Below are 23,698 nucleotides of genomic sequence, written 5' to 3'. Positions count from 1 at the left end.
TTACAACAAAAAACTCTACGTATTTTGTCGATCGAAACCACTAGGCACACCGTGATGCTCGTAGTTTGACGTTTCACACCACTAGGCCTAGCTATTTGTTCAGTGCTTGCTTTCCCTCGTTTTCTGTCTGTGAAAACAAATTCGTTCTTAGGATAATTGCCAAATTTTCCGTGTTTGTGTTGTGTTCCGGCTCTAACCGCATTAAGGAACTTAGCTGCAACAATGTCCGGTTTCTCCTTCGGTACTCCAACAACGTCGGCTCCCGCATTTTCGTTCGGCACGCCAGCAGCAACATCAAGCATCGCTCCCTTGGCCGCTGCTACCCCTGTCGCTGCGCCGGCACCAGCGACGGGGTTTTCTTTCGGGACTGCTGCCGCCGCCACAACGACTACGGCTTCTGCAGTGCCTGGATTTAGTTTTGGCAAGCCAGCCGCAACAACGGCAGCGGCACCACTATCGTTTGGGCTCGGAACCACTTCCACGGCTGCAAGCCCTTTTGGGGGGCTGAGTGTATCTGCCGGGACTACAGCCACGGCAACAACGACATCGACATTCGCGGTGCCAACGCTTAATTTCGGAACGGCAGCTACTGCTACCGCTGGTGGGACCAACACGCTCGGTCTAGGAAATACCGCTACGGGAGGCCTTTTCGGTGCTCCCAAATCAACGACCACGGTAGCGGCAGCACCAACAACATCCACCACAACTACCGTGGGTTTAGGAGGGGTAGACATAAATGCCAACCTGCCCAAATCGGTTGAAGGCAAAAATGATAACACGAAAGCGAAGGAATCGCAAGTCCCGCAAGAAATCATCAGCACCGTGGAACACCTGAAGGAACACATCAAGAAACAGAAAACCATCGGCTCGGATATCGCTCGTTCCTCCGCCCGAAAGATGTCCAACGTTGCGAATGAAATTAAAAGCCTCACCAGCGTTCTGGCGGAACTGTCGAACAGTGTGAACAATAATCAGAACGCGATTAAAATGCTTCGACACGAAACGTCCGGCATTACGCGCCAGGCGGACATGGCGCAACGTACGCAAGAAACTCCCGCCGGTCTGCAGTTCGAAAACACACTGCCCTTGCAGTACTTCATCGAACTGATCCAAAAGTATGAATCTGACCTAATCAATTTGAAGCAGCAAGTAGAGCTAACAGAAAAACACATGAATTCCCTTACGACACCCCAATATTTCACGCCCCAAGACTTGAAGCTTTGTCTTCAGCAGATCTACGAAAGCTTTGTGGCGCTTGCGGGGCGTCTGCACGAGCTGCACCAGAAAGTTGAAACGCAAAAAGAACAGTACCTTAATCTACGGCGGTATTTGTTGCGCGACAATACGGACGTGTTCGAGAGCAGCGAGGGTAAAAAGGAGAGTAGTACCGTGGCGGACAAGTTTGCGCTTAACATCTCTTCCGGCCCGACACCTTTTTCGACCGTAATGGGTAACGTGAGCTTCGGCGTTTCCCTCAGGCAAACGGGTGCCGGTACATCGCTCTGGTCGGGTGCAGGAGCTGGGCTGACAGGGGCGGACCAAAACAAAGGTGCCTTCGGACAGACGAACTTTTTCGGTTTGAACACCGGAGCCAGTGCGGGCGGCAGTGATGGCCTTGGGTTCGGAAATCGGTTAGGGTTTGGATTTGGGACAATGTCGGCGACTGGTGGCGATGCGTTCAACTTGCAAAAACCACCACTAGGAAGCAAAAGAAATAAATTGTAAACGGACTGTTTACTGTAAGACATATTTTTGCGATTGTATATGACGAAACGGGAAAACATAAATTAATTTTTATTTGATTTACACCTGTGTTACGTCTACATCCGTGTCCGAATTGTGTGAATTACAAGCGAAAAATCTTGTTCGAAATCAGACTCTTACTGAATCAAACCTTTCGACTTTTTGCACTGCTCCAAATACATCGTGGCAATCTTCTTTAACACTTTAACATTTTAAAGACTTTATTTCACGGAAGAATTGACATCAAAATAGAATTAATTACATACCGATTTCAATTACCCTTTATTTGATCCAAATACATTCGACACTTCTTCTTCAGTACTTTCGCTGCCTCCACAAAGATAACCTCCGGCTTGAGGGCACCTAGGGACTCCACCGTAAATATGAAATGGTTCCGTACGCGGGCCAGCGTAACCGCATCCGCAATCTGAGGATATCTGTACACGTTCCGACTGCAACTATCGTACCGCGCATCCTTCACGTACGCACAATCATCCTTTGCGATCTCAATTACCCCCGGCGAGAAGCACTTCTGTAGCAACCGTGCATCATTTCCCATGACCGGTCGATTCAGTTTAATATCCGGCAACAGGCGATAGGAAACGGTTGCCGCCGGGGAGAACTTGGCGTGATCTTTACCGACACCTTTCACCGCAAACAGTTTAATGTCGAATTCGTGCCCGGGACGCATTTTGCTGATAAGAATATCATCATCGATCGGACCTACGGCGGCTTCCGTGTAAACGGTCGATTGATTTCCTATCGGGATCCACTTAATCTGGCCCGAATATATGCTGTGGTTCTTGTACATGCTATCGTTATTCGTCATCTCCGTCACTTCCTTCGTTTTGCGGGTACATTTCACCTTCAGCTCAAACTCTAGAGTGTCCTGTGCCGTCGGAGGATCGGTTTCGTTGGCTTTATACTCAAACATGCGCGGATCGGCACGCAGCGGAATCAATCCCAACCGATGTGCCAACACCTCATCCTGGATGATCGATGTATTGTTATAGATGTGCACCTTTTCAATAGCCATACTTGGCACCTCGCTCAGCATCAATCGTCGGAACACGTTCGCAATGGCACAACTCACTCCGATCATGTCGAACTCCAGCTCGTCGTCATCGTATCGTACGACGATTATTTGCAGCTGCTGCTTAAATCGCTCAAAGTCCCATGGCTCGTCGGCCAATCCGTAATCGTTTGCATCCTGCTTCAGCTTATATTCCTCCAGGTAGAGCAGTGGTTTAGTGGCCATGATCAATCGGTTTTACAATACCTCCAAAACAATTTACCAATTTCACGTGCTTTTTGTTGATACATGCGGGTTTTTTTTAACCGGCACAATGTTATGACAACGAGCACTTTGACGTTACCTTTGCTCTGTTTGACACATCTGCCGTACTGTCAAACATTGTTCGCGCACGCTTTCGTCAGAAAACATGGCCTCGATACTGCGGTCGAGCAAATTTGTGCGATATTTTGCCGGTTTCGCACGAAATTTAGTGTTTAGCACTGCACGGGAAACGGAAAGCAGCTTCGTTCAGCAATCGCAGTGTTTGTGCGGCAATTTCACAAGGTAATAGACGATTTTTGTGTACGGCAAAAACACAAATGTTCCGTGCCCATCCCGGACCCCACCGGCATAATTACGCAACATGTCGAGGCCCATTCGGAGCACGGTATTGTAACTGTGAAAAGCAAATATTAAACCGTATGTTTTAATTCCAGTGGATTTGCAACAGCGGCTACTAAGAGTAAGAATGGACTTGATAGGTCTTTGAAGCGGCTGGACGAAGATGTGCGCCGTTCGGGACGAATCTCTCGGCGGGACCTAGAGGAGGTGCTGGAAGAAATCCGCATTAATCGTTCGGCAACCAGCGCACAGTCTCTATTGGTGATTAGATGTTGTGGTAAGATTTTTTTCATCAGATTTAGCAAATTAGATTAGCTCCAAATTAAATGTCTTTTTCTCAACCCATCAGGAAATCTCGTCCCGGAAGAGCTACCCGAGGTGCGCACCGCACTTGTGCAGGAGATATGGAAGACGTTAAAGAACCTGAACGTTGCTATGGACGTGTCCCATTACAATGCATTGCTACGGGTGTATCTTGACAACGAGCATCCATTTTCACCGACGGAATTTTTGGCCGACATGCAATCGTTGGGTATTGAACCAAACCGTGTCACCTATCAGCGACTGATCTCACGCTATTGCCAGCAGGGTGACATTGAGGGTGCGACTCGTATTTTGGAGTTTATGCGTGAGAAACAACTCCCCGTAAATGAGTATGTCTTCAATGCGCTTATTATGGGTCATTCGCAAGCAGAGTAAGTAGAGATTGATCGATTGATAACAACCAAAAGAGGATATTTATGTTTCGCCTGTACACTTTTAGCGATTTGGAATCGGCTACGGGAATATTGGCCGTAATGGCTCAAGCTGGTCTTCAACCTTCAGCCGACACGTACACGACACTGCTCTGTGGTTACGCTCGAAAGGGTGATATTGATTACATTTGCAAGACGATTGATTCCTGCGAACAGAAGGAAATATTCCTGCTCGATAAGGACATTCTAGAAATCATCTACTCACTCGCCACCAATGGATATCCGGAGAAAGTTGACCAGCTGGTGGAAAAGATTCGTCGCCAAGCCGGCTACAACCAAGACGCTGTAAACGTAATCCTTCGACTGATCAACAGAGGTCATGAAGAAGTTTGCATGAAGCTGCTCCGTACAATGCCTCGTGCTTCGAAAAATGATGGAGAGCTGGCCAACACTGGAAGCTTCCTAGTGCGACAGTTAGTGCGCGCCAACCGACCAGCCGGCAAGGTGATTGCGATTTGCAATGAACTACAGGAAGGTGGAATGAACGATCGATCGTATCTCATCGCACTTGAGACGGCCCTGAAAGGTGGTGCGGTAGAGTTAAGTTTCGCCCTTTTGGAGGAACTAACCAAACAGAATCAACCGATCCGGCAACATTTCTTCTGGCCGCTAATGTGCAGCACCAATCCCGCCATGACCAAAGAGGAACGTACGGAGAATGTGCTGCATGTGCTGCGTACGATGTCGGATAAATTCAACATCTATCCGAGCAGTGAAACGGTGCGCGAATATGCCGTTCCGAATCTTCCGGTAAATAACAATGAGATCGTAATACAGCTACTGCGCAGTGCTGGTATCTCGCCAGCCGTTGCCAGTTCTAGCTGTGCGTACGTGGCGCTTGAACGGAACAACCTGAAAGAGGCAGCAAACATCGCTTCCCGGTATCGTGCGTTCTATCCGCCCGGTGTGTATCGTAAACCGCTCGTGCAAGCGCTTTTGCATTCACGAGACTTTGAGTCTTACGTACGCTTCGCACGTGCCCTGCACGATGGACTGAAGCGTGCGCGTTCCACCGAAGAGGAAAGCGAACAGGGAGCGGATGGAGAGAACGGAAGCAGTATCGAAGCACTGCAGGCCGAAACGATGGGTAATCTGATTTATGACGCCGTATCTACCTTCAAAACCGAGCGTGTGGAGGTGATGCAGAAGATTCTTACCGGCTTCGTGTCCCAAGGTTTATCGATCAGCAATAATATGGCCGAGAAAATCCAAGAACGAATGGGCAGCGAGATGACGGCGGAAATTTCTGGCATGTTGTCCAAATTAGCTGCAGGAGATTTGGAACTGGTCGAGCTGGAACGCACACCAACGCAGGGACAGCAGCGAGTAAAAACATCGATTTCGAGCCTTTCCGTGCCTCAGCTCGAGCGGCTTATTGCCGATCTGGAGTCTCGGAAGGAGAACGCTAACACCGTTAAGTCGCAGCTGATTCGTTCGGTCATTCGATCGAACGACATCGCCAAGACGAAAGAAGTGTTGCAGAAACTGGAGAGCGAAAACTACGTCATTAGCCCGGGAGTTTACGGGTTAGCGATTGACATGTTCGCTACAAACGGCAAGGTAGAGGAAGCTTTCGAACAGCTGGCAAGTGTTAAAGCCAAACAGCCGGACTTTATGCTGGATCGTGTGAAGATTGTACGGTTGGCTAACGGTTTGCTCGAGGGAGAACGCTTCGATGATGCACTTCGCTTCCTGGAAGAAAATGCCCCTTCAGCAATGGAGCCCGCTAAAGACGATAACCAGCGGGAGGTAGATTTTGTGTATAACAGCGCCTGTTGGCGTCTACTCAACACGCTTGCCGAAAAGGGTAACGTGCAGCAAGTGACCCAAATGTTCGACCATCTGCTGAGCAAAGGTTACATTACACCGCAAAACATATTCCTGGGGTCGCTCATCAAGGTGCACCTGGTACGCGATGATCTTCCTGCGGCAATGAGCAATTTTGCGGAAATCTGTCAAAAGTATCGGCTAACGCCGTGGAAAACGGAACTCACCTGTCGCCTGATACAAGCGGAAGATGCCACGAATTTGCAGCGCTTGACCGACCTCAGCACGGAGGTGCACGGTGAGGTGAACAGTCTGTACGATCTCGTGTTCGCTTTTGTGGACTGTGGACGCATTCGGCAGGCACGGAAGATTCTCGAAACGCCTGGTTTACGCACACGCTACCAACGCATACAGACGGCGTGCGAACGTTACCAGCAGGAAGGAAAAACGTCCAGCCTGGAAGGGTTGATGGAAGCGACGAAGGATCTGAGCCATATCGATCGAAGCGAAATTTACCATAAACTTCTGCAGAGTTACATCGGTGAGAAGGATGCGGTTAAATCGCTTGGATTGTGGACACGCATGCAGGAAGAAAATGTTACCCCGTCCGATGCTTTCTTGGCGGAGTTGGGAGAATTTTTGAAGAGCAATGATTATGAAGTTCCATTTGCTATGCCAGCGCAGCCATCTGTACCGGCCGGAGATAGCCAACCGAAGCCAAAGACAAAGGCTGGACAAACTGCTGCACCCGGTTCTTCTGCGGCGAAAGAATCTACCTTGAAGCAAGGTAACACGAAGCGTCTGCAGATTACCGGTCCACTGCGTGAACTAAAGCAAGCTATCAAAGCGAACGATCCGGACAAAATCCTTCTGGCATATGAACCGTTGAAAACATCAACAACTAAACCAAATCTCACGGAACAATCGGCAATAATTGAAGCGCTGATAAATCGCGATCGTCTCTCGGAAGCATCCAAAATGGTGCTTGCTCTGTTGGAACAGAAATTATTCCCCATTCCGCGCACGTTTAAGTACTTCCTGAACAAACTTGCGATCAGTGGCGATGTGGAAACATTCGATCGTATCGGCTCACTGATCTCGGATGACTTGAAGCGTTTGATTTCCTTCGACAACAGACTCTGCCATGCGAACGTATCCAACGGCAATGCGGATCAGTACTTACGAAAGCTGGAAGATGCAATCGAGAAGGCAAAGGATAAAGAGCAAGCGATCGTTGCAGCGAAACACTTCCCGATCGGTGGTGCGTCTGGCATTCTTTCTCAACATCCCGAACTGCACGAGCGTTACGAACAGTTGGCTGAAAATTACGCCAAATGGGGCCTGCTTGCACCAGTGAACGCTCTCTGGATACACTACTTCATTGCTGGACCAGCAGAAAAGGCATCCACGATCTGGAACCGTCACCTGTCGAACAGTTCCCGTATTATGTTCCAGAAGATCATTCAACAGGCACGCGACACAAAGGACGATGCGCTGTGTCGACGATTAATTGACCATCTGCACGAATCGAGTGTATCGGAGAAGGGTAAGGGTTTGATCTACAGTTGCATGATTGACATTCTGGTCGCAAAGGAAAACCCTGAAGAAGCACTGGCAGCGCTGGACGATGGTCTTAAGGTGACCTGCCTGGAGAACGTCAATCGGACGGCTTTGAAGCGGCTACAGGAAGCTCTAGTGGCGAAGGGTAAATCCTTCCCGCATACCATTCCGGCGAAGAATGCTAAAGCGGCACAGGAACCGTCGTCTACTAGCAGCAGTGACAGTGACAGCGAAAGCAGTAGTGACGAGGAACCCACCAAAACAGCAGCAGCAGTAACAGCAAAATCTAGCAGTAAACCCAGCAGTAAAAATTTGTCGTAAGGTCAACGGCTTGTTATCCGATCGGTTTGCGTTTTTAGTCGTAAGTAATAGGCCAGAAAGCTAAGGAACAAAGCTTAATATACACTGGACGTTAGGTAACAGTTCATCGTCTACAGATTGAAATCACCCAGCATTAGTCAAAGTATAGATATGTACGCGAATAGCCATAGTTGGTTTTTCGCTGTTCGCTTTGAAAGCGTGTTCATATCATGGAGCACAATAAATTTCGAAGCAGTAACTTAATCTTCGTTGGTTCGTACTTCAACATTGTCCTTTCATACCGAAATAGGAAATTACTGAATTAAATAACTTAAGCAAACAATTTCCACGTGCAACGGTTTTACACGTGCAAATTTAACGGCTAGTAACGCTAGCATATCGCGTAACGCTCATTATTGACAACTGAACAAGCCAATCAAGTGGGTCGTACACTGACAATAGAAAGCAATCCTCCTGCCAACAACCAACACGAAATGTGACTAAAATCTGAAATTTAGTAGCAAAAAACGGTCTAAAATTAAAGATTTAATTTAAATTTTTAGTTTGTTAAAACATTATTGTCCAATTGAATGTTATTCGCATCATTTTCATCCGCGATTGTTGCTATCTCTATTGCCCAGTGTATAATCACCCTTCGCATCATTACTGTCATCCGGTACGAACGATCAGGAACGTAAACACGTCGTAGAAAAAGGGACGACATCGCACCAATTGGAAGAATTCCCCGTTCGTTCGTCGCCATCGCAAGTTGTGATTGCTTTGTTCTCTCGTCCGCCCGACGCAGTGTGTAATTAGGAAGTGTAATATACAAATCACCTGCATAAAATGATTCGCATTGGACAGCTGGTTGTGCGAAATACGCAAAAGGTTAAGGGCATCGAAATTCGAAGGTAAGTCCGACGAAAAACTATTTATAGTGGCAATAGTTCCGCGTAAGGAGATTGCGTGCGGTTGAGTAACGAGGTTCCATTATTCCCGTACCCGTGCAGCAGTGACCTTGAAGGCTTACCGAGTGCCTTCTTCCTGTTTGTGAAATAAAGGCAAAAGCAAGAACAAAAAAATGAATCGGGAATGTGCGATTGGACTGAATATAGGTCAGAAGCTTTTGGGTAATATCAGCTCCCGAGAACTCTCCCCAATGACAGAGAGCGTACGAATCAAGAGCGCGAGTTCGCTTGAGAAACTCGCTGATGGACTTTGTACTTTCGTCTCGCCGTCATTTACGTAAACAACCAAGCACAGGGGCACTGTGTTGATGATGATGATGATGATGTTGACATGCCGATTGCGTTCACGTGTAGCTTCTTTACAGCTTTTTGCTTGGCGTGATAAATACTGTTGCAGTTGGCACTAGTTTTGTTTTCTAAAATGCATTTCCTCACCACCGATATCGGCACGTAAACGCCTTTCATGCTGGCGTGCTGGGTGAAGGGTACGGTTTTTTTTTAAATCTATTGACCATCCATGGCATGAATTTCGGTTGATAAGATATCACCTCATACACACGAGTTATCAGTAAAAAGGGATGTAGAATAAGGTTTTCTTTTATTTCAATATGCATCATTTGATTCGAACGCTTACCGTTGGGTAATAATACCCCACCGAAACCGTTTGATGATTCAACCGCAACAATTCTCACACAGATTAGAGATTAATGATTTAATAGCTCCATCACAAAATTCACCCGTTTAATGCTAATTCGTTGCTTCTTTCAGATGCCTTTCCGCTGCACCACAGGCCAAACAGGCCGAAGCTCAGCAGGCTGCACCATCAGAGGCCGATAAACGACCGAACATGTCCTTTCTAACCAACATCTTCCGTGGCCACGTTCAACCGGCACAGGTTTTTCCCTACCCGGAAGCACTGGACGCTGAACAGAAGGAATACATTGCTTCGTTTGTGGATCCGGTAACGAAGTTCTTCGAGGAAGTTAACGATCCAGTGAAGAACGATGTGAACGCATCGATCGATGAAAAAACAACCGAAGCGCTATGGGATTTGGGTGCATTCTCTCTAATGGTACCGCCGGAATATGGTGGACTTGGACTAAACAACACACAGTATTCCCGCATGTGCGACATTATCGGTGGGCAGGATCTCGGTCTGGGCATCTTCATCGGTGCTCATCAGAGTATTGGCTTTAAGGTACGTGCCACACGTGCTCGCGATGCTGCTGGCTGATAACGGTTTGGTTGATAAGCAAATGTTGCATTTGCTTATGTTTCGGCATTGATCCCAACCCCACTAACCGAGATTTAATGTTATTGAAATGTCCTTCAATCACGCCCACGATCTTTTTTTTGGTTTTCGTTACAATTTCCAGGGTATTATGCTGTACGGAGACGAACGACAAAAGGAAAAATATCTGCCGATGGTATCAACTGGCAAGGTTTATGCCGCTTTCGCTCTTACCGAACCAAGTTCCGGTTCGGATGCCGGTTCTATTCGCTGCCGGGCGGTTAAATCGGCCGACGGTAAACACTACGTACTGAACGGTTCCAAAATATGGATCTCGAACGGTGGTATTGCGGACATTATGACCGTGTTTGCGCAAACCGAGCTGGAGGATCCGAAGACGGGCCAAAAGAAGGACAAGGTGACGGCGTTTATTGTGGAGCGTGGATTTGGTGGTGTTAGTAGCGGTCCGCCAGAGAACAAGATGGGCATCAAGTGTTCGAACACGGCCGAAGTGTACTTTGAGGATGTGAAAATCCCGATCGAAAACGTGCTCGGCGGTGAGGGTAACGGGTTTAAGGTGGCGATGAACATCCTGAACAATGGCCGGTTCGGTATGGCGGCGACACTGTCCGGTACGATGCGTGCCTGCATCCAGAAGGCGGCCGAGCATGCCACAAACCGTGTCCAGTTCGGTCGTAAAATTGAAACGTACGGTGGTGTGCAGGAAAAGTTGGCCCGCATGGCCATGCACCATTACGCTACCCAGTCGATGGCGTACATGATCTCGGGCAACATGGATACGGGATCGCTGGATTATCATCTGGAGGCGGCCATCTCGAAGGTGTTTGCGTCCGAATCGGCTTGGTATGTGTGTGATGAAGCGATCCAGATTCTGGGCGGTATGGGCTTCATGAAGGACTGTGGATTGGAGCGTGTGATGCGCGATCTGCGTATCTTCCGTATCTTCGAGGGTACGAACGACATTCTTCGACTGTTTGTCGCCCTTACCGGTATTCAGTACGCTGGATCGCACCTGAAGGAGCTGCAGCGTGCATTTAAAAATCCGGCCACAAACATGGGATTGATCTTTAAGGAAGGATCGCGCCGTGCTATCCGTAGCATCGGGTACGGTGGTACTGACCTGAGCACGTACGTGGCGGACCCACTAAAACAGTCCGCTAAGCAGTGCTCGGAGTGTATCGATCTGTTCGGACAGACGGTGGAATCGTTGTTGATCAAGTACGGCAAGAAGATCGTGGACGAGCAGTTCCTGCTGAACCGGTTGGCGGATGCGGCCATTGATACGTACGCCATGGCTGTGGTTCTATCACGCGCAACTCGATCGATGCGAAAGGATCTTCCCTCCGCCGAGCATGAAGTGTTGATGACCAAAGCCTGGTGTCACGAGGTAAGTGGTGATCGCAGTTTGATCTCATTCGAAACGAATTGTTTTGTTAATGTTCCGTTTCCGTTTCCTTGTTCGTTTCCCATTGCAGGCTAGTGATCGTGTGCGTGTAAATATACGCAAAATTAACACCGATTCGTTCGCGAAAAATTACGGCGTTATGTCGCAAATTTCGAAAAACATTTGCGCCAACAATGGTATCGCGCACAACAATCCGCTAGATATTGAGTAAGGAGCGTCCCCTCCGAAATGACACCGCTGGAAAAAAAGGATTCCTAACATTTCGCCCGATGAAAGTTTCTTAAAGTGAATCGTGATAATGGTGGTGTGCAAAACAAAACGAACAATATTGTCCAGCTGCTGTACGGGTTTTGATAGCAGAACCCCAAATCAGGACAATTGGTGCGACACGAATGGAAGAAGAGAAGTGTGTTTTGGATGGAAGTGTTGTAGATGTAATAGTATAATTTTTTTGGTTTCGTTTTATCACTCCCGTTAATAGGACAATCTTCTTTAATGTATGTTTGTACGACAATTTACCATTTCCATTAACTTTTTTGTTTATTTGTCGAATCACTTTAAAGGTTTAAATTGATTTTTAAAAGAATCCCATCGAAGCTTAAGTTACTGACACAATTCCACTGCTAGAAATATTTTTTTTGCTTCTTTTTGTTAGATTCTTTTTGCTGGTGTGTAAGCTTTAAATCACCGTAACTCCATCTATTAATATAACGTACCTTAGGATTAATGAACATGTACATACAACTGATGAGCCTCAGCTAAAAAGCCAACTGAAAAGAACGCAAGGTCCACTTAAAAATACGAAGGTGGTCGGGCAATAGATGAATCATTTCATAAGTACCTCTCAATGTGGTGTCGCTTTTTTATTTTCTATTTCTAGAGGTTCTATTGAATCCGAAACATCTCCATAAGCTTAATAATCAACTGGTAACGAGCTGCGATTCTTCGTCGATGGGTAATAGGAAAATTCGAAAAGAATAACGTCTAATACATTAGATAAGTGGCAACACGTATGAAAAATGTACAAAGTTCAAACACTTATCGACAAAATCGTGCTATGGCTTAAGGGCACAATTTCGCAAGGATGCACGCCCATTCTGAACCGTATTACATATCTACGTTATACATTATCAGAGTGAATGTGGCCCTGAAAATGACGTGCACTTTTGTGATGCGATCATCATCTATGCTTTGATGTTATATTTTTAGTATTATGATAAATGCTAGCTTTGGATAAGAAATGACGTACAAACGTGTGCCGTATTTTACCGAAGTTGTCCACAGCTGAACGTTTCAGTTGCAACTGAACCTTAAGCTTAAAATGTTACGTCTTAGTACTGCGTGTCGTGCTTCCGATCACTGGAATGTAGTAAAAAGGTTAGTGCAAAACTCAATAGCAGGAAGTACGAGTTTCCATGTAAGAGCTGCTTCATCTTTTTCGGATGCACAACGTCCAAATCGATCATTTCTGATGAATCTTTTTGGTGGAAAACTTCAAACGATCGAACTGTTTCCTTATCCGGAACCGCTCGACGAAGAGCAGAAAGATTACGCCAGAGCACTGGTCGATCCTGTGCACAAGTTTTTTAAGGTAAGTGTACCTTATTACACGAGGAAAAGTATGACGTTAAGTAATGATGAATATTATATATTCCCTTTGTTGTAGGAAGTGAATGATGCCACACGTAACGATGACACGAGCAATGTCGACAGCCGAACGATCGATGCTTTGTGGGATCTTGGATTACTTTCCGTGTACGTACCACCGGAACTCGGTGGGTTAGGTTTGTGCAATGTGCAATCGGTACTGATGGCCGAAATAAGTGGAAGTTACGATCTCGCTCTGAGTTTACTGATCGGCGCCCACAAAAGTATCGGAACGAAAGGAATTCTTTTGTACGGAAGCGATCAACAGAAGCAAAAGTATCTTCCAATGTTGAGCAGTGGGCGTGTATTCGGTGCATTCGCTCTAACAGAACCCGGAACTGGATCGGATGCAGCTTCCATAAAAACGAAAGCCGTACTGAGCCCTTGCGGTAAATTTTACATCATGAACGGATCGAAGCTATGGATATCGGGTGGAGGATTTGCCGATATTTTCACCACCTTTGCACAGGTTGAAGTGACCGATGAACAAACGGGGGAAAAACATAACAAAATGACCGCATTTATTGTTGAGCGCAGCTTCGGTGGTGTCAGTACGGGTCCTCTCGAAGACAAAATGGGTCTGAAGTGTTCCGTCACGAATGAACTATTTCTCGACGATGTTAGAGTACCCGTAGAGAACGTGTTGGGTGAGCTTGGCAGTGGGTTTAAGATTGCTGTAAACATACTAAACTCGGGACGCTACGGATTGGGCGCGATGCTCTCGGGTACCATGAAAGCTTGTATTGAAAAGGCGGCAAATCATGTAAGTGACAGAATTCAGTTCAAGCGGAAGTTGATCGAGTTTGAAAACGTACAGGAAAAGCTCGGCACGATGGCTACCTATCACTATGTGGCGCAAAGTCTTACGTACATGGTATCCGGGAATATGGACAAAGGTTCGGTGGATTTTCATCTAGAGGCGGCCGTTAGTAAGGTGTTCTGTACCGAGGCGGCTTGGTATGTGTGTGACGAAGCTATCCAGCTGCTGGGCGGAAATGGATTCATGAAATCGGGTGGCCTGGAACGGTTTCTGCGAGATATTCGTGTGTTTAGAATATTCGAGGGAGCAAACGATGTTTTGCGGATGTTTATCGCTTTGACGGGTATTCAAAGGGTGGGAAATGATCTCCAAAAGCTGCAGAAAGCGCTAAAGAATCCGCTTGGAAATATGGGAATGATCTTGGCGGAAGGAACTAAGCGAGCAGGACATAGCGTTGGAGTTGGTGGCATGGATTTACGTCCGTTCGTTGCTAGAGAACTTCAAACTGCAGCTCAGCAGTGTTCTGAGGTGAGTTACTATGAATTACTATTTCTTGAATTCAATTAATTTTTAAAACATATTTTCTTTGTAGAGCATTAATACATTTAGCAACACTGTTGAATCTCTTCTCCGAATCCATGGCAAGGAAATTACCGAACGACAGTTCCAACTCGCACGGGTGGCTGATTGTGCAATCGATATCTACTCAATGGCTACAGTACTGTCCAGGGCTACACGCGCCATAAAGCTAAATCTTCCATCAGCTCAACAAGAACTACTGATGACACAGATTTGGTGCAAGGAGGCAAGTGATCGTGTCCAGCGCAACATAAATCGTATCCAGTCCGTCTCTTTTAAAGAGAACTATCAACGAATGGCGATCGTAGCTAAACACATTTCAAACCAACGAGGAATAGCGTTTACAAATCCAATGGAAATAGATTAAAGAAAGAAAGCAAACGTTTTAAATTTAAGTTAGTAAGTAAAACAAATGAATTCTTATAGCAATTTACGTTTTGACCATCGTTTCTCAACCATAGTGCAGCTTAGTTTAAAGCACAATTTCCACGTACACGAGATAAGTTTGGTTTCCGAATTAATTTCTCTGCCCTTTTGACCGCAATGTTTGGAATTCCCCCAAACCTAGGCAAATGGCAGATACCTCCCGTGGAGGTAACGTAAGTTCATAAGCCGCCCTCCCTGCTAGACGGGTACACGTTTTACTTCCTTTCCAGACACCTAACGATATTTGTTGCGCAGATAATGAAGTTTTTAAATCCGATATCTGATATCCGATAAAGCATGAAATTCCACAACGACGCCACAATGCGCAGTACTACCTTTTGTGGAAGTGGTTTAAAGTGGACTTTTAAAAAACGGACACAGTTCAGTTTCGAAACGGCTTCTAACCGGTTCACACGTGGCTGTTTCTTCCATTTCTCTTAATAATGTTGAAAGTTTGTACGAACGTTGTAGCGATTGCTAACGTCCGACGTACGTTGCTGGTGGGAGCTGTACGCAATGTGTCCACTAGCAATGTGTTGTCCGGGGCGGCAGTACAGCCCAACGATCAGCATAAGGCAAATCGATCGTTTGTGATGAATTTGTTTAGTGGGAAACTACAAACGGCCGAACTATTCCCATATCCGGAAGCGTTAAACGAAGAACAGAGAGAATATATACAGGCGTTCGTCGATCCTACGGTTAAGTTTTATCAGGTACGTTGAACGTTTCAATCAGTTCCATTAAGTGATCCTCTAATAGTTTTCTTTTCCTCCCCTTTTCCTAGGAAGTAAATGATGCTGCTAGAAATGATGCGACTGCATCGGTGGAGAAGGCTGTAGTCGATGCACTGTGGGAACAAGGATTTCTTGGACCATTCATCCCGACAGAATATGGTGGGTTGGGTCTTTCCAACTCACAATCCGTTCGTCTATCGGAGATCTCGGGAAGCTACGATCTGGGCATGTCCATCTACGCCGGTGCACATCAAACGATCGGCACCAAGGGTATAATAATGTACGGGAACAAGGAACAGAAGGAAAAATATCTTCCCCAGCTAAGTACCGGGCGTGTATTCGGTGCATTCGCCTTAACAGAACCCGGAACCGGATCGGATGCAGCCTCAGTCAAAACAAAAGCCGTCCTGAGTCCGTGCGGCAAATACTACATTCTGAACGGTGCCAAACTTTGGTGTTCCGGTGGTGGCATCGCTAACATCTTTACCACCTTCGCCCAAACGGAAGTCGTCGATCCGAAGACGGGTGAAAAGAAGAGCAAAATGAGTGCATTTATTGTGGAGCGTAGCTTTGACGGTGTTAGTACGGGTCCACCGGAGGAAAAGATGGGCATCAAATGCTCGGTAACGACGGAAGTACTGTTCGACGATGCGAAAGTGCCGGTAGAGAATTTGTTGGGCGAGCCGGGCAATGGATTTAAGATTGCGGTAAACATTCTAAACTCCGGCCGCTTCGGGTTGGGTGCGATGCTTTCGGGTACGATGAAAACGTGCGTTGAAAAAGCGGCCGAACATGTGACCAATCGGGTACAATTCAAGCGGAAGTTGATCGAGTTTGAAAACGTTCAGGAAAAGCTTGCGATGATGGCAACCTACCACTATGTGGCACAGAGTCTTACGTACATGGTGGCTGGTAATATGGATAAAGGTTCGGTGGATTTTCATCTGGAGGCGGCCGTTAGTAAGGTGTTCTGTACCGAGGCTGCTTGGTATGTGTGTGACGAAGCCATTCAGCTGTTGGGTGGAAATGGGTTCATGAAATCGAGTGGCCTGGAACGGTTTCTACGGGACATGCGAATATTCCGTATCTTCGAAGGAGCAAACGATGTTTTACGGATGTTTATCGCTTTGACGGGCATTCAAAAGGCCGGTAATGATCTGCGTGGATTGCAGAAAGCGCTAAAGAATCCACTTGGAAACATGGGAGTGATCCTGGCGGAAGGAACAAAGCGTGCAGGACGCAGTGTTGGAATCGGAGGCACAGATTTACGTCCGTTTGTTGCTAGTGAGCTTCAGAATGCAGCTAAGCAGTGTGCTGAGGTAAGTGCAACAATTCACAAAACTTTTGTACCATATGCTTAACCGATCGTCTTCATTTGCAGTCTATGGACGCGTTCAGCCAAACCATCGAATCTCTGCTCATGAAGCACGGCAAAGGTATCGTTGAACGACAGTTTCAACTTGCTCGGGTAGCAGACAGTGCGATCGACATTTATACCATGGCCGCTGTACTATCCCGTGCGTCCCGATCCGCCAAAAAGGGTCTTCCATCCGCCGGTCACGAGTTACTAATGGCACAGATTTGGTGCCAGGAAGCAAGCTCCCGTGTACAGCGCAATATCAACCGCATTCATTCGAGCACCTACAAGGAACACTATCAACGGTTGGCACAGGTCGCTCGAAATGTTTCGGAACGCCGCGGCCTACCGCACACTAATCCGCTGGAGATTGATTAAACCGGTTTGATTTCTTTTTTTGTAGATAAATGATAAATATCTTAGCACAAGTACATGAACCCAGCTCAAAAACAGGTGTCTTATCATTTCAGTGCGGTGTGGTGCTTTATCACAAAACAAAGCCATTGGCAGTAACTGGTTTTGGGTGTTATCATTTCCTTACGGGCGGACTCTGTTGCGTGTGCAGATTATAATCCAACCTGCACGTTTTCTTTTAGTTCTACCCCCTGTTTTTTTTTGGCTGTTAAGTGCAAGAATATTTAATACTATACTGTGCGATGCAACGAACGATCGGTCAGTCTCGTGGTTACCTTCGTAATTGGTTGGTGAATCGGAAGGTTACATTACGTTGAAAGGGAACAATGCTGCGCTTGGGAGCTTTTATTATCACACGCACTGAGCAATCGTCGAAAGCCATCGCCGTCAGTCAGTATTACAGGCAAGTATTGTGAGGATCTTGCACAGCGTGTACCAAGGGAAATATTTAAGAATGGAATTTATAGAGAGATACAAAGATTGTAAAGCAGCGAAATTAATTATAATGAATGTGTTCTTGGTGGATCGAACAAATTGGAAATGGATTTTAAGGAAGATCTGGTGCATTTTCACATTGTAATTGCTCAATGTTGCTTATTGAATGATTGTATTTAATAATGCTAAGAATGCATTTGATGATAACGAATTTAAACTACCGACACCAATTGCTCCAAGTCCTCCAGTGCTTCTTTGCCCCGGAACAAGCTTCTCCGGTGTCAATGATCGCGCCAATGTTGGTAAACAACAATGTGCGTGGTGAAATGCGCGTTCTTTCTCGCGTAAAAATTACTCGCGAGAGCTTACACGCAACACACGAGCGAACGCGAGAGAATTGCGCAAATGTCATCAATGAACGCAATTCCGCATCTTTATTCGTGTATTAGCAGCTGGCGTACACGTACGTACCGAACGTAGGAAACAATCATAGTTGTGGCGTGTTTATCCGCATTTAATTTAAAGATAAAAACGGAATGCATCGCTTTCATCGACTGGTCGTATCGAAATCAGGTGTATTGATATGTGATAACAATGTGGCCACATCCTGGATGTTGAGCAAAAGGTAAGCTGATGGGCATGGGCGAATGTGATATCCGCTCGAATGAAAGTCGGTCAATCAGTCGGTTGTCTCGGTGTATGTGCATTTGCAACATTGGACTTTGGACGCGAGAATCGCACAAATCCGTACGATGAAATCGTAAAACCGGTGGTGAGTTGGCAAAGTCGGTGTACAGTGGATGGGATGAACTTTGGAACGGGGAAGAAGGTTACTTATGCGTAGCTCAACTGATACGGAAAGAGGAGATAATACGCGTACCTCCGGTGTTGTAGCATAAGGGGATGACGCACGCGACCTTTGTTTCTACTGCGTATCGGGGAGGGGGAATTGAATGCAATTGTTTGAGTCTTCAAATTGAGACTTAAGTGATTAACATTCATTTCTTTTTTAACATTGCATTTCCAGATGGCTTTCCGCATCGGCCCAGTCGAAACCGAAGGAACGGAGCTCGCCGGCCGCTACGGTCAACACCTCGTTCATGGCGAATCTGTTCCGTGGTGAGATCGAGCCACTGCAGGTGTTCCCGTTCCCGGACTCACTCAAGCCGGAACAGAAGGAGATGATCGGATCGCTGATTGATCCTGTCACACGCTTTTTCGTACGTCTTTGTACGTTGTATGCTTCAATCCTTTATGTTAATGCTTTTGCTTTTTTTAGGAGGGCTATGATCCAATCAAGGCGGAAAAGAATGGCGGCCCTGATGAGGCAACGTTCCAGAGCATGTGGGAGATGGGACTGATGGGTATGCAGGCTCCGGAGGAGTACGGTGGATTAGCCCTACCGAACACCGGGTACGCACGTATGGGAGAGCTGGTGGGCTCGAAGGATTTGGGCTTGGCAGTTGTGTTCGGTGCCCACCAAAGTATTGGCTGGAAGGGCGTTTTGCTGTACGGTACCGAGGAACAGAAACAGAAATACCTCCCAAAGGTCGTTACCGGTGGTACGATAGCTGCCTTCTGTCTAACTGAACCAAGTTCCGGTTCCGATGCCGGTTCCATTCGCAGCCGTGCAGTTAAATCGGCCGATGGAACGCATTACGTGCTGAATGGGTCGAAAATCTGGATCAGTGGCGGTGGACTAGCGGATCTGCTTACCGTATTTGCGCAAACAGAAATAACGGATCCAAAGACGGGCCAGAAGCGGGACAAGGTGACCGCATTCATTGTGGAGCGTGCATTCACCGGTGTAACGAGCGGACCGCCGGAAGATAAAATGGGCATCAAGTGTTCCAACACGGCCGAAGTGTACTTTGACGACGTGAAGATCCCGGTCGAGAACGTGCTGGGCGGTGAGGGCAATGGGTTTAAGGTGGCAATGAACATTCTGAACAATGGCCGGTTCGGTATGTCCGGTACGCTCGCTGGCACCATGGCACACTGCATTCGGAAGGCGGCTGAACATGCGACCACACGCGTCCAGTTCGGGCAGAAGATTGAAAACTTTGGCAACGTGCAGGAGAAACTTGCCCGCATGGCCATGCATCAGTACGTGAGCCAATCGATGGGATACATGATATCGGGCAACATGGATGCGGGACACACCGATTACCATCTGGAGGCGGCCATTTCCAAGGTGTTTGCGTCCGAAGCGGCTTGGTATGTGTGTGATGAAGCGATACAAATTTTGGGCGGCAACGGGTTCATGACCGCGAGCGGTTTGGAGAAGTTCCTGCGCGACATTCGTATCTATCGTATCTTCGAAGGTGCTAACGACATTCTGCGATTGTTTGTCACGCTTACCGGCATCCAGTACGCAGGGTCTCATCTGAAGGAGTTGCAGCGTGCGTTTAAGAATCCGACCGCAAATTTGGGATTAATTTTCAAGGAAGGATCACGGCGTGCGGTACGCAGCATCGGTTACGGTGGTACGGATCTGAGCACATTCGTAGCCGACCCGCTAAAGGAATCGGCCGCACTGTGTGCTGACAGTATTGATCGTTTCTCGAAGATTATTGAAGCGCTGCTGATTAAGCACGGGAAGGGAATCGTCGATCAGCAGTTCCTGTTGATACGTTTGGCTGATTCGGCAATTGACATTTACGCCATGTCCTGTGTGCTTTCGCGCGCTACGAAAGCTATTCGGGAGAATCACCCATCGGCGGAACATGAGGTGCTGATGGCGAAGGCTTGGTGTGTGGAGGTAAGGAACTAAAAAGCAAAAACAATTTTATAGAAAATTGAAAATAATGGTAATATTTCTGATTGCAGGCAAACGATCGTGTACGGATTAACATACGACGGGCAAGTAATGGAGTGTTTCTGAAGAACTACGACACGATGAGCGCAATTGCGAAAAATATCTGCGCCCGCCAGGGAATCGTACAGTCGAACCCTGTTGGAATTGTGTAAAGTGGAAACACTCTCTATCTACCTCCATCACCCTTACATACACTCCGATTGTGATACAAACCCACTGCTATCAATCAAAAGCTTTGTAACCTTTTTGCTGCAAGTAAAAAGCAATGCGTGTCGAAAGACGATTAAAAAGAGGGTCGTTTCTTGCTGTTTTTGACACGACGTTTGATTTAGATTACTTTATTTAAAATAAATAATAACAACATTCGCACACACTCTATATAAGGAACACATGAGACCAATTCCGAACCTCCTAACTGCTACGTTTCCAACCCATGGCTACAAACATTCTCTTTTGGTTTATTCTTCTGTGACCACTAACTTTCGTGTGGTACAAAATGGTTTACAAATCGGCGTGGGATGGAGAGAAAAGAGACTTAAATATAGTCCGCATGGGTGCTATAAAGATGTTTCAGAGTTTATGCTTTCGTTAAATTCATGAATCTTTGAGGAGTTCACTGTGCGCCGCAGATATGATGTCCAATTTGTTACAACCTATCTACTAATCTAGCCAATGATGCAGTCTGTCCATGGAAAAAGGGGGGGGGGGGGGCACAATGATGATGATCGAAAGGAAGGAAAAGCATTTCTGCTGTTCGTTGTTGCTAACTATACTACAATCAGTGATGATCCGAATGATCGATACTCTAGGATGAAGATCGTCTTTATGGTTTTCTTACCGATTAGTTTTGAGGGATTCCTTACTGGTTCGATTGGAAATACATTTCAAAAAAAGAAGATTACTTCTATAAATTCTGTCCTATCCGATATTCGTTCACCGCCGGAAGAAGACCAGTTCTGGTGCGACAAGTGAAACTGTGCAAAAAACGTTAAAATACGATCAGTGTGCTATAGGGTATTGTTCCTATTGGATTTGATTGTAGATTTGTTCCTGCCATCGTACAAGGAGGTTCGGCTTCGGGTATTTTCTTTATGAGTAGAGGATTGTTAATATGCGTGTTAAAATGTCCTCACTTCGTTGCAGCACCACCACTTTCACGATTTGCTTCGATTAATCTATATTCAGTGAGGAGAGTTGTTTTTCCACCCTGACAAGTAAAACAAGCAAACAAATCAGTACCATAGCCAAGTAGGCGATGTTTTAAATAGTGCTGTGCTTACGTGATCTCTATGTCCTGAAATAAATCCCCTATCCAGGCAATCGAGATGCAGTAGTGTTGAAATAGCTGAACCAACAGCTCCGCCTCGTCCAGCATCTCAATCCGTTCGGTTCGTGCTCGCTCGGAAGCGGGAATACTGTGGTAGATTTGCACCATGTCCCACGCTCTGGCACCATGCCAATTGCATTGCAGAAATCTGTAATCCATCGCAAACGGAAAAATCGTGCTGATTATCATGTGGAGAGTGCGCAATTGGTACGCATTCACCTACCTGGAAATTTGCGCATCGAGCGATACGCATGAGTCCACACCGGCTAAACTGCAGCCTCGCTGTCGAAGATTGGTCAGCATCACCTCACCGAACCGATCGTTCATGTTGACCTGCTCGTAGTTCACGAATGCGGCCGTCTTGAAGTTGGCAGCGAACCATTTCAGCAGGTTGTTACAGTTCTGTGGCTCAATGTAAACCAGTACGCACTCGGCAAGGAAAATGGTCGGCACACTGTAATCAATCTCCGATTGTTGCAGCTTCAGCGCAACTTCTTCGATATTGCGAAGATCCACGCCTACTATGTGGTAGTTCGTTGAGTGAAGATCGGTCGGACTGAGACGCACCTCTCCATCTACGGTGATTAATGTAAGAAACAATGGAAACGTTAAATAGCAAAGACAAAACTACGACAAGGTTTCCGAGCTCCGAGCCACTGCTATATTACCTTCGACGTGAATTTTCTCAAGCAATATTTTGTTTCGCTTGATTTGGTAACATTTGCGGGAGGTAACGTTGGGAAAATCGAGCTCGACGAAATTTGTCACCATGTGGCCGGCCTCCCGCAGCCTCCAGTACAGCGTATCGAAACCGCAGCCCAGATTAACGATTTGGCATTTGTCTCCAGTTTTCTGCAAACGAACCATGAAACCGCGAGAGTAAATCATCTCCTTCATCAGCTGGTAACGTTTTGCACTAACCTTGAAAAACTTCTCAATGCACATCTCAATACCCTTGACGCGGGCATAGTAGCCCCGGTTTATTTCTGGTGCTTTGCGATCCGGGTTGCGCACAAAGTGTACGATGTAGTCGTCCTTCCAGTAGCCCAGCTTCACCGCGGACCGTTTGCAGTTGCTGGCATCATCGTTCGTGGAAATGACGGCTTCGTCGCACGGATGGAAACTCGGTGGTTCCATTTTTGTCTACCTTCTTTAACCTTTGCACAGGATAGTTTCGTTGTTTGTTGTATCCTGCGGAAAGACCTCCGCCTGCAAATATAGCGTATGTTTGGATCTTTAAACTACACTTCCACTGAAAATCTTTGCACGACTGAGGGTGAACATTTAATGTTTTGATATTTAATATAAACACTTCGCTTATTTTCTATTGCATCAACAAACCTTTTCACTATTTTTCACGAATAACAAATAGGAAATATTTTTTCGCAATGGAAGATGATTTTTGTTGACAGTTAACATTGACTTTTGTCGTTCTGAACAATTGTCAAAATCGTGGTAATAATTTTGGACAACAACATGACCCATAGTTATGTTTTGGCAGGGGAATACACTGACATACAAACTAAACGCCAACATGATTTTTGTTTTTTCTTAATTTTAATACTTAATACTACTCCATAGTACTAATAACAGAAGCTACAGTATTTTCATTTAAATTTTTGTTTAAATAATGAGCTATTTGGAATGTATTGATATTCTTGGAAACCTACGACGGAAGATGATTGTACTTAAAGGCAAGGTGTTCTTTCGCGGTTCGGAGAACAAAATGTTTTCCTACCAAAGTGAATTGTATCCTGGTTTAAATATTCAATAGTTGTAAGTAATACAGCCTGGTCGTTCTTCTTGAAAAAAAAA

The 23,698-nt window shown here is 46.3% G+C and overlaps 8 protein-coding genes across 10 annotated transcripts; 6 read left to right on the top strand and 2 right to left on the bottom strand.

Annotated features, from left to right (window-relative positions):
- The first annotated feature begins 81 nt into the window (after positions 1-81).
- On the top strand, positions 82-1,804 carry LOC125766339 (nuclear pore complex protein Nup58-like). The gene has a single exon (XM_049432194.1). It carries the CDS (start codon positions 223-225, stop codon positions 1,723-1,725), a length of 1,503 nt encoding a protein of 500 aa, XP_049288151.1. The 5' UTR covers positions 82-222; the 3' UTR covers positions 1,726-1,804.
- A 193-nt stretch (positions 1,805-1,997) lies between these two features.
- Positions 1,998-3,112, bottom strand: LOC125766352 (DNA-directed RNA polymerases I and III subunit RPAC1). The gene has a single exon (XM_049432216.1). The coding sequence runs from the start codon at positions 2,999-3,001 to the stop codon at positions 2,015-2,017; it is 987 nt and encodes a 328-aa protein (XP_049288173.1). The 5' UTR covers positions 3,002-3,112; the 3' UTR covers positions 1,998-2,014.
- A 37-nt stretch (positions 3,113-3,149) lies between these two features.
- Positions 3,150-8,025, top strand: LOC125766304 (leucine-rich PPR motif-containing protein, mitochondrial). The gene is made up of 4 exons (XM_049432124.1): positions 3,150-3,322; positions 3,475-3,656; positions 3,729-4,074; positions 4,143-8,025. Exons 1-4 carry the CDS (start codon positions 3,186-3,188, stop codon positions 7,780-7,782), a joined length of 4,305 nt encoding a protein of 1,434 aa, XP_049288081.1. The 5' UTR covers positions 3,150-3,185; the 3' UTR covers positions 7,783-8,025.
- Positions 8,026-8,395: 370 nt separating this feature from the next.
- Positions 8,396-12,234, top strand: LOC125766329 (very long-chain specific acyl-CoA dehydrogenase, mitochondrial-like). The gene is made up of 4 exons (XM_049432175.1): positions 8,396-8,672; positions 9,498-9,927; positions 10,106-11,368; positions 11,457-12,234. Exons 1-4 carry the CDS (start codon positions 8,608-8,610, stop codon positions 11,595-11,597), a joined length of 1,899 nt encoding a protein of 632 aa, XP_049288132.1. The 5' UTR covers positions 8,396-8,607; the 3' UTR covers positions 11,598-12,234.
- Positions 12,235-12,354: 120 nt separating this feature from the next.
- LOC125766331 (very long-chain specific acyl-CoA dehydrogenase, mitochondrial-like) lies at positions 12,355-14,805 on the top strand. The gene is made up of 3 exons (XM_049432177.1): positions 12,355-12,977; positions 13,053-14,321; positions 14,386-14,805. The coding sequence occupies exons 1-3, from the start codon at positions 12,708-12,710 to the stop codon at positions 14,737-14,739; spliced, it is 1,893 nt and encodes a 630-aa protein (XP_049288134.1). The 5' UTR covers positions 12,355-12,707; the 3' UTR covers positions 14,740-14,805.
- A 111-nt stretch (positions 14,806-14,916) lies between these two features.
- LOC125766330 (very long-chain specific acyl-CoA dehydrogenase, mitochondrial-like) lies at positions 14,917-17,339 on the top strand. The gene is made up of 3 exons (XM_049432176.1): positions 14,917-15,511; positions 15,583-16,851; positions 16,914-17,339. The coding sequence occupies exons 1-3, from the start codon at positions 15,242-15,244 to the stop codon at positions 17,265-17,267; spliced, it is 1,893 nt and encodes a 630-aa protein (XP_049288133.1). The 5' UTR covers positions 14,917-15,241; the 3' UTR covers positions 17,268-17,339.
- A 127-nt stretch (positions 17,340-17,466) lies between these two features.
- On the top strand, positions 17,467-20,939 carry LOC125766327 (very long-chain specific acyl-CoA dehydrogenase, mitochondrial-like). Of its 2 annotated transcripts, none has more exons than XM_049432173.1 (4): positions 17,467-17,706; positions 18,766-18,958; positions 19,018-20,499; positions 20,568-20,939. In XM_049432173.1, the coding sequence occupies exons 1-4, from the start codon at positions 17,630-17,632 to the stop codon at positions 20,706-20,708; spliced, it is 1,893 nt and encodes a 630-aa protein (XP_049288130.1). In that variant the 5' UTR covers positions 17,467-17,629; the 3' UTR covers positions 20,709-20,939. The 2 variants fall into 2 exon arrangements, with proteins under 2 accessions (XP_049288130.1, XP_049288128.1); XM_049432171.1 differs by lacking the exon at positions 17,467-17,706 and adding an exon at positions 18,155-18,363.
- On the bottom strand, positions 20,855-23,329 carry LOC125766353 (leucine carboxyl methyltransferase 1). Of its 2 annotated transcripts, none has more exons than XM_049432217.1 (6): positions 23,225-23,329; positions 22,805-23,092; positions 22,552-22,735; positions 22,107-22,458; positions 21,837-22,031; positions 20,855-21,763 (listed from the first exon to the last, which is right to left on the bottom strand). In XM_049432217.1, the coding sequence occupies exons 2-6, from the start codon at positions 23,018-23,020 to the stop codon at positions 21,727-21,729; spliced, it is 984 nt and encodes a 327-aa protein (XP_049288174.1). In that variant the 5' UTR covers positions 23,021-23,092; positions 23,225-23,329; the 3' UTR covers positions 20,855-21,726. The 2 variants fall into 2 exon arrangements, with proteins under 2 accessions (XP_049288174.1, XP_049288176.1); XM_049432219.1 differs by having other exon boundaries at positions 22,805-23,153; positions 23,225-23,293.
- Positions 23,330-23,698: the final 369 nt, after the last annotated feature.

The sequence above is a fragment of the Anopheles funestus genome, chromosome 2RL (assembly GCF_943734845.2).
Source record: "Anopheles funestus chromosome 2RL, idAnoFuneDA-416_04, whole genome shotgun sequence".
NCBI classification, from domain to species: domain Eukaryota; kingdom Metazoa; phylum Arthropoda; class Insecta; order Diptera; family Culicidae; genus Anopheles; species Anopheles funestus.
Note: the sequence above shows the minus strand (reverse complement) of the source record. Positions and strands in the feature narration are given on the sequence as shown.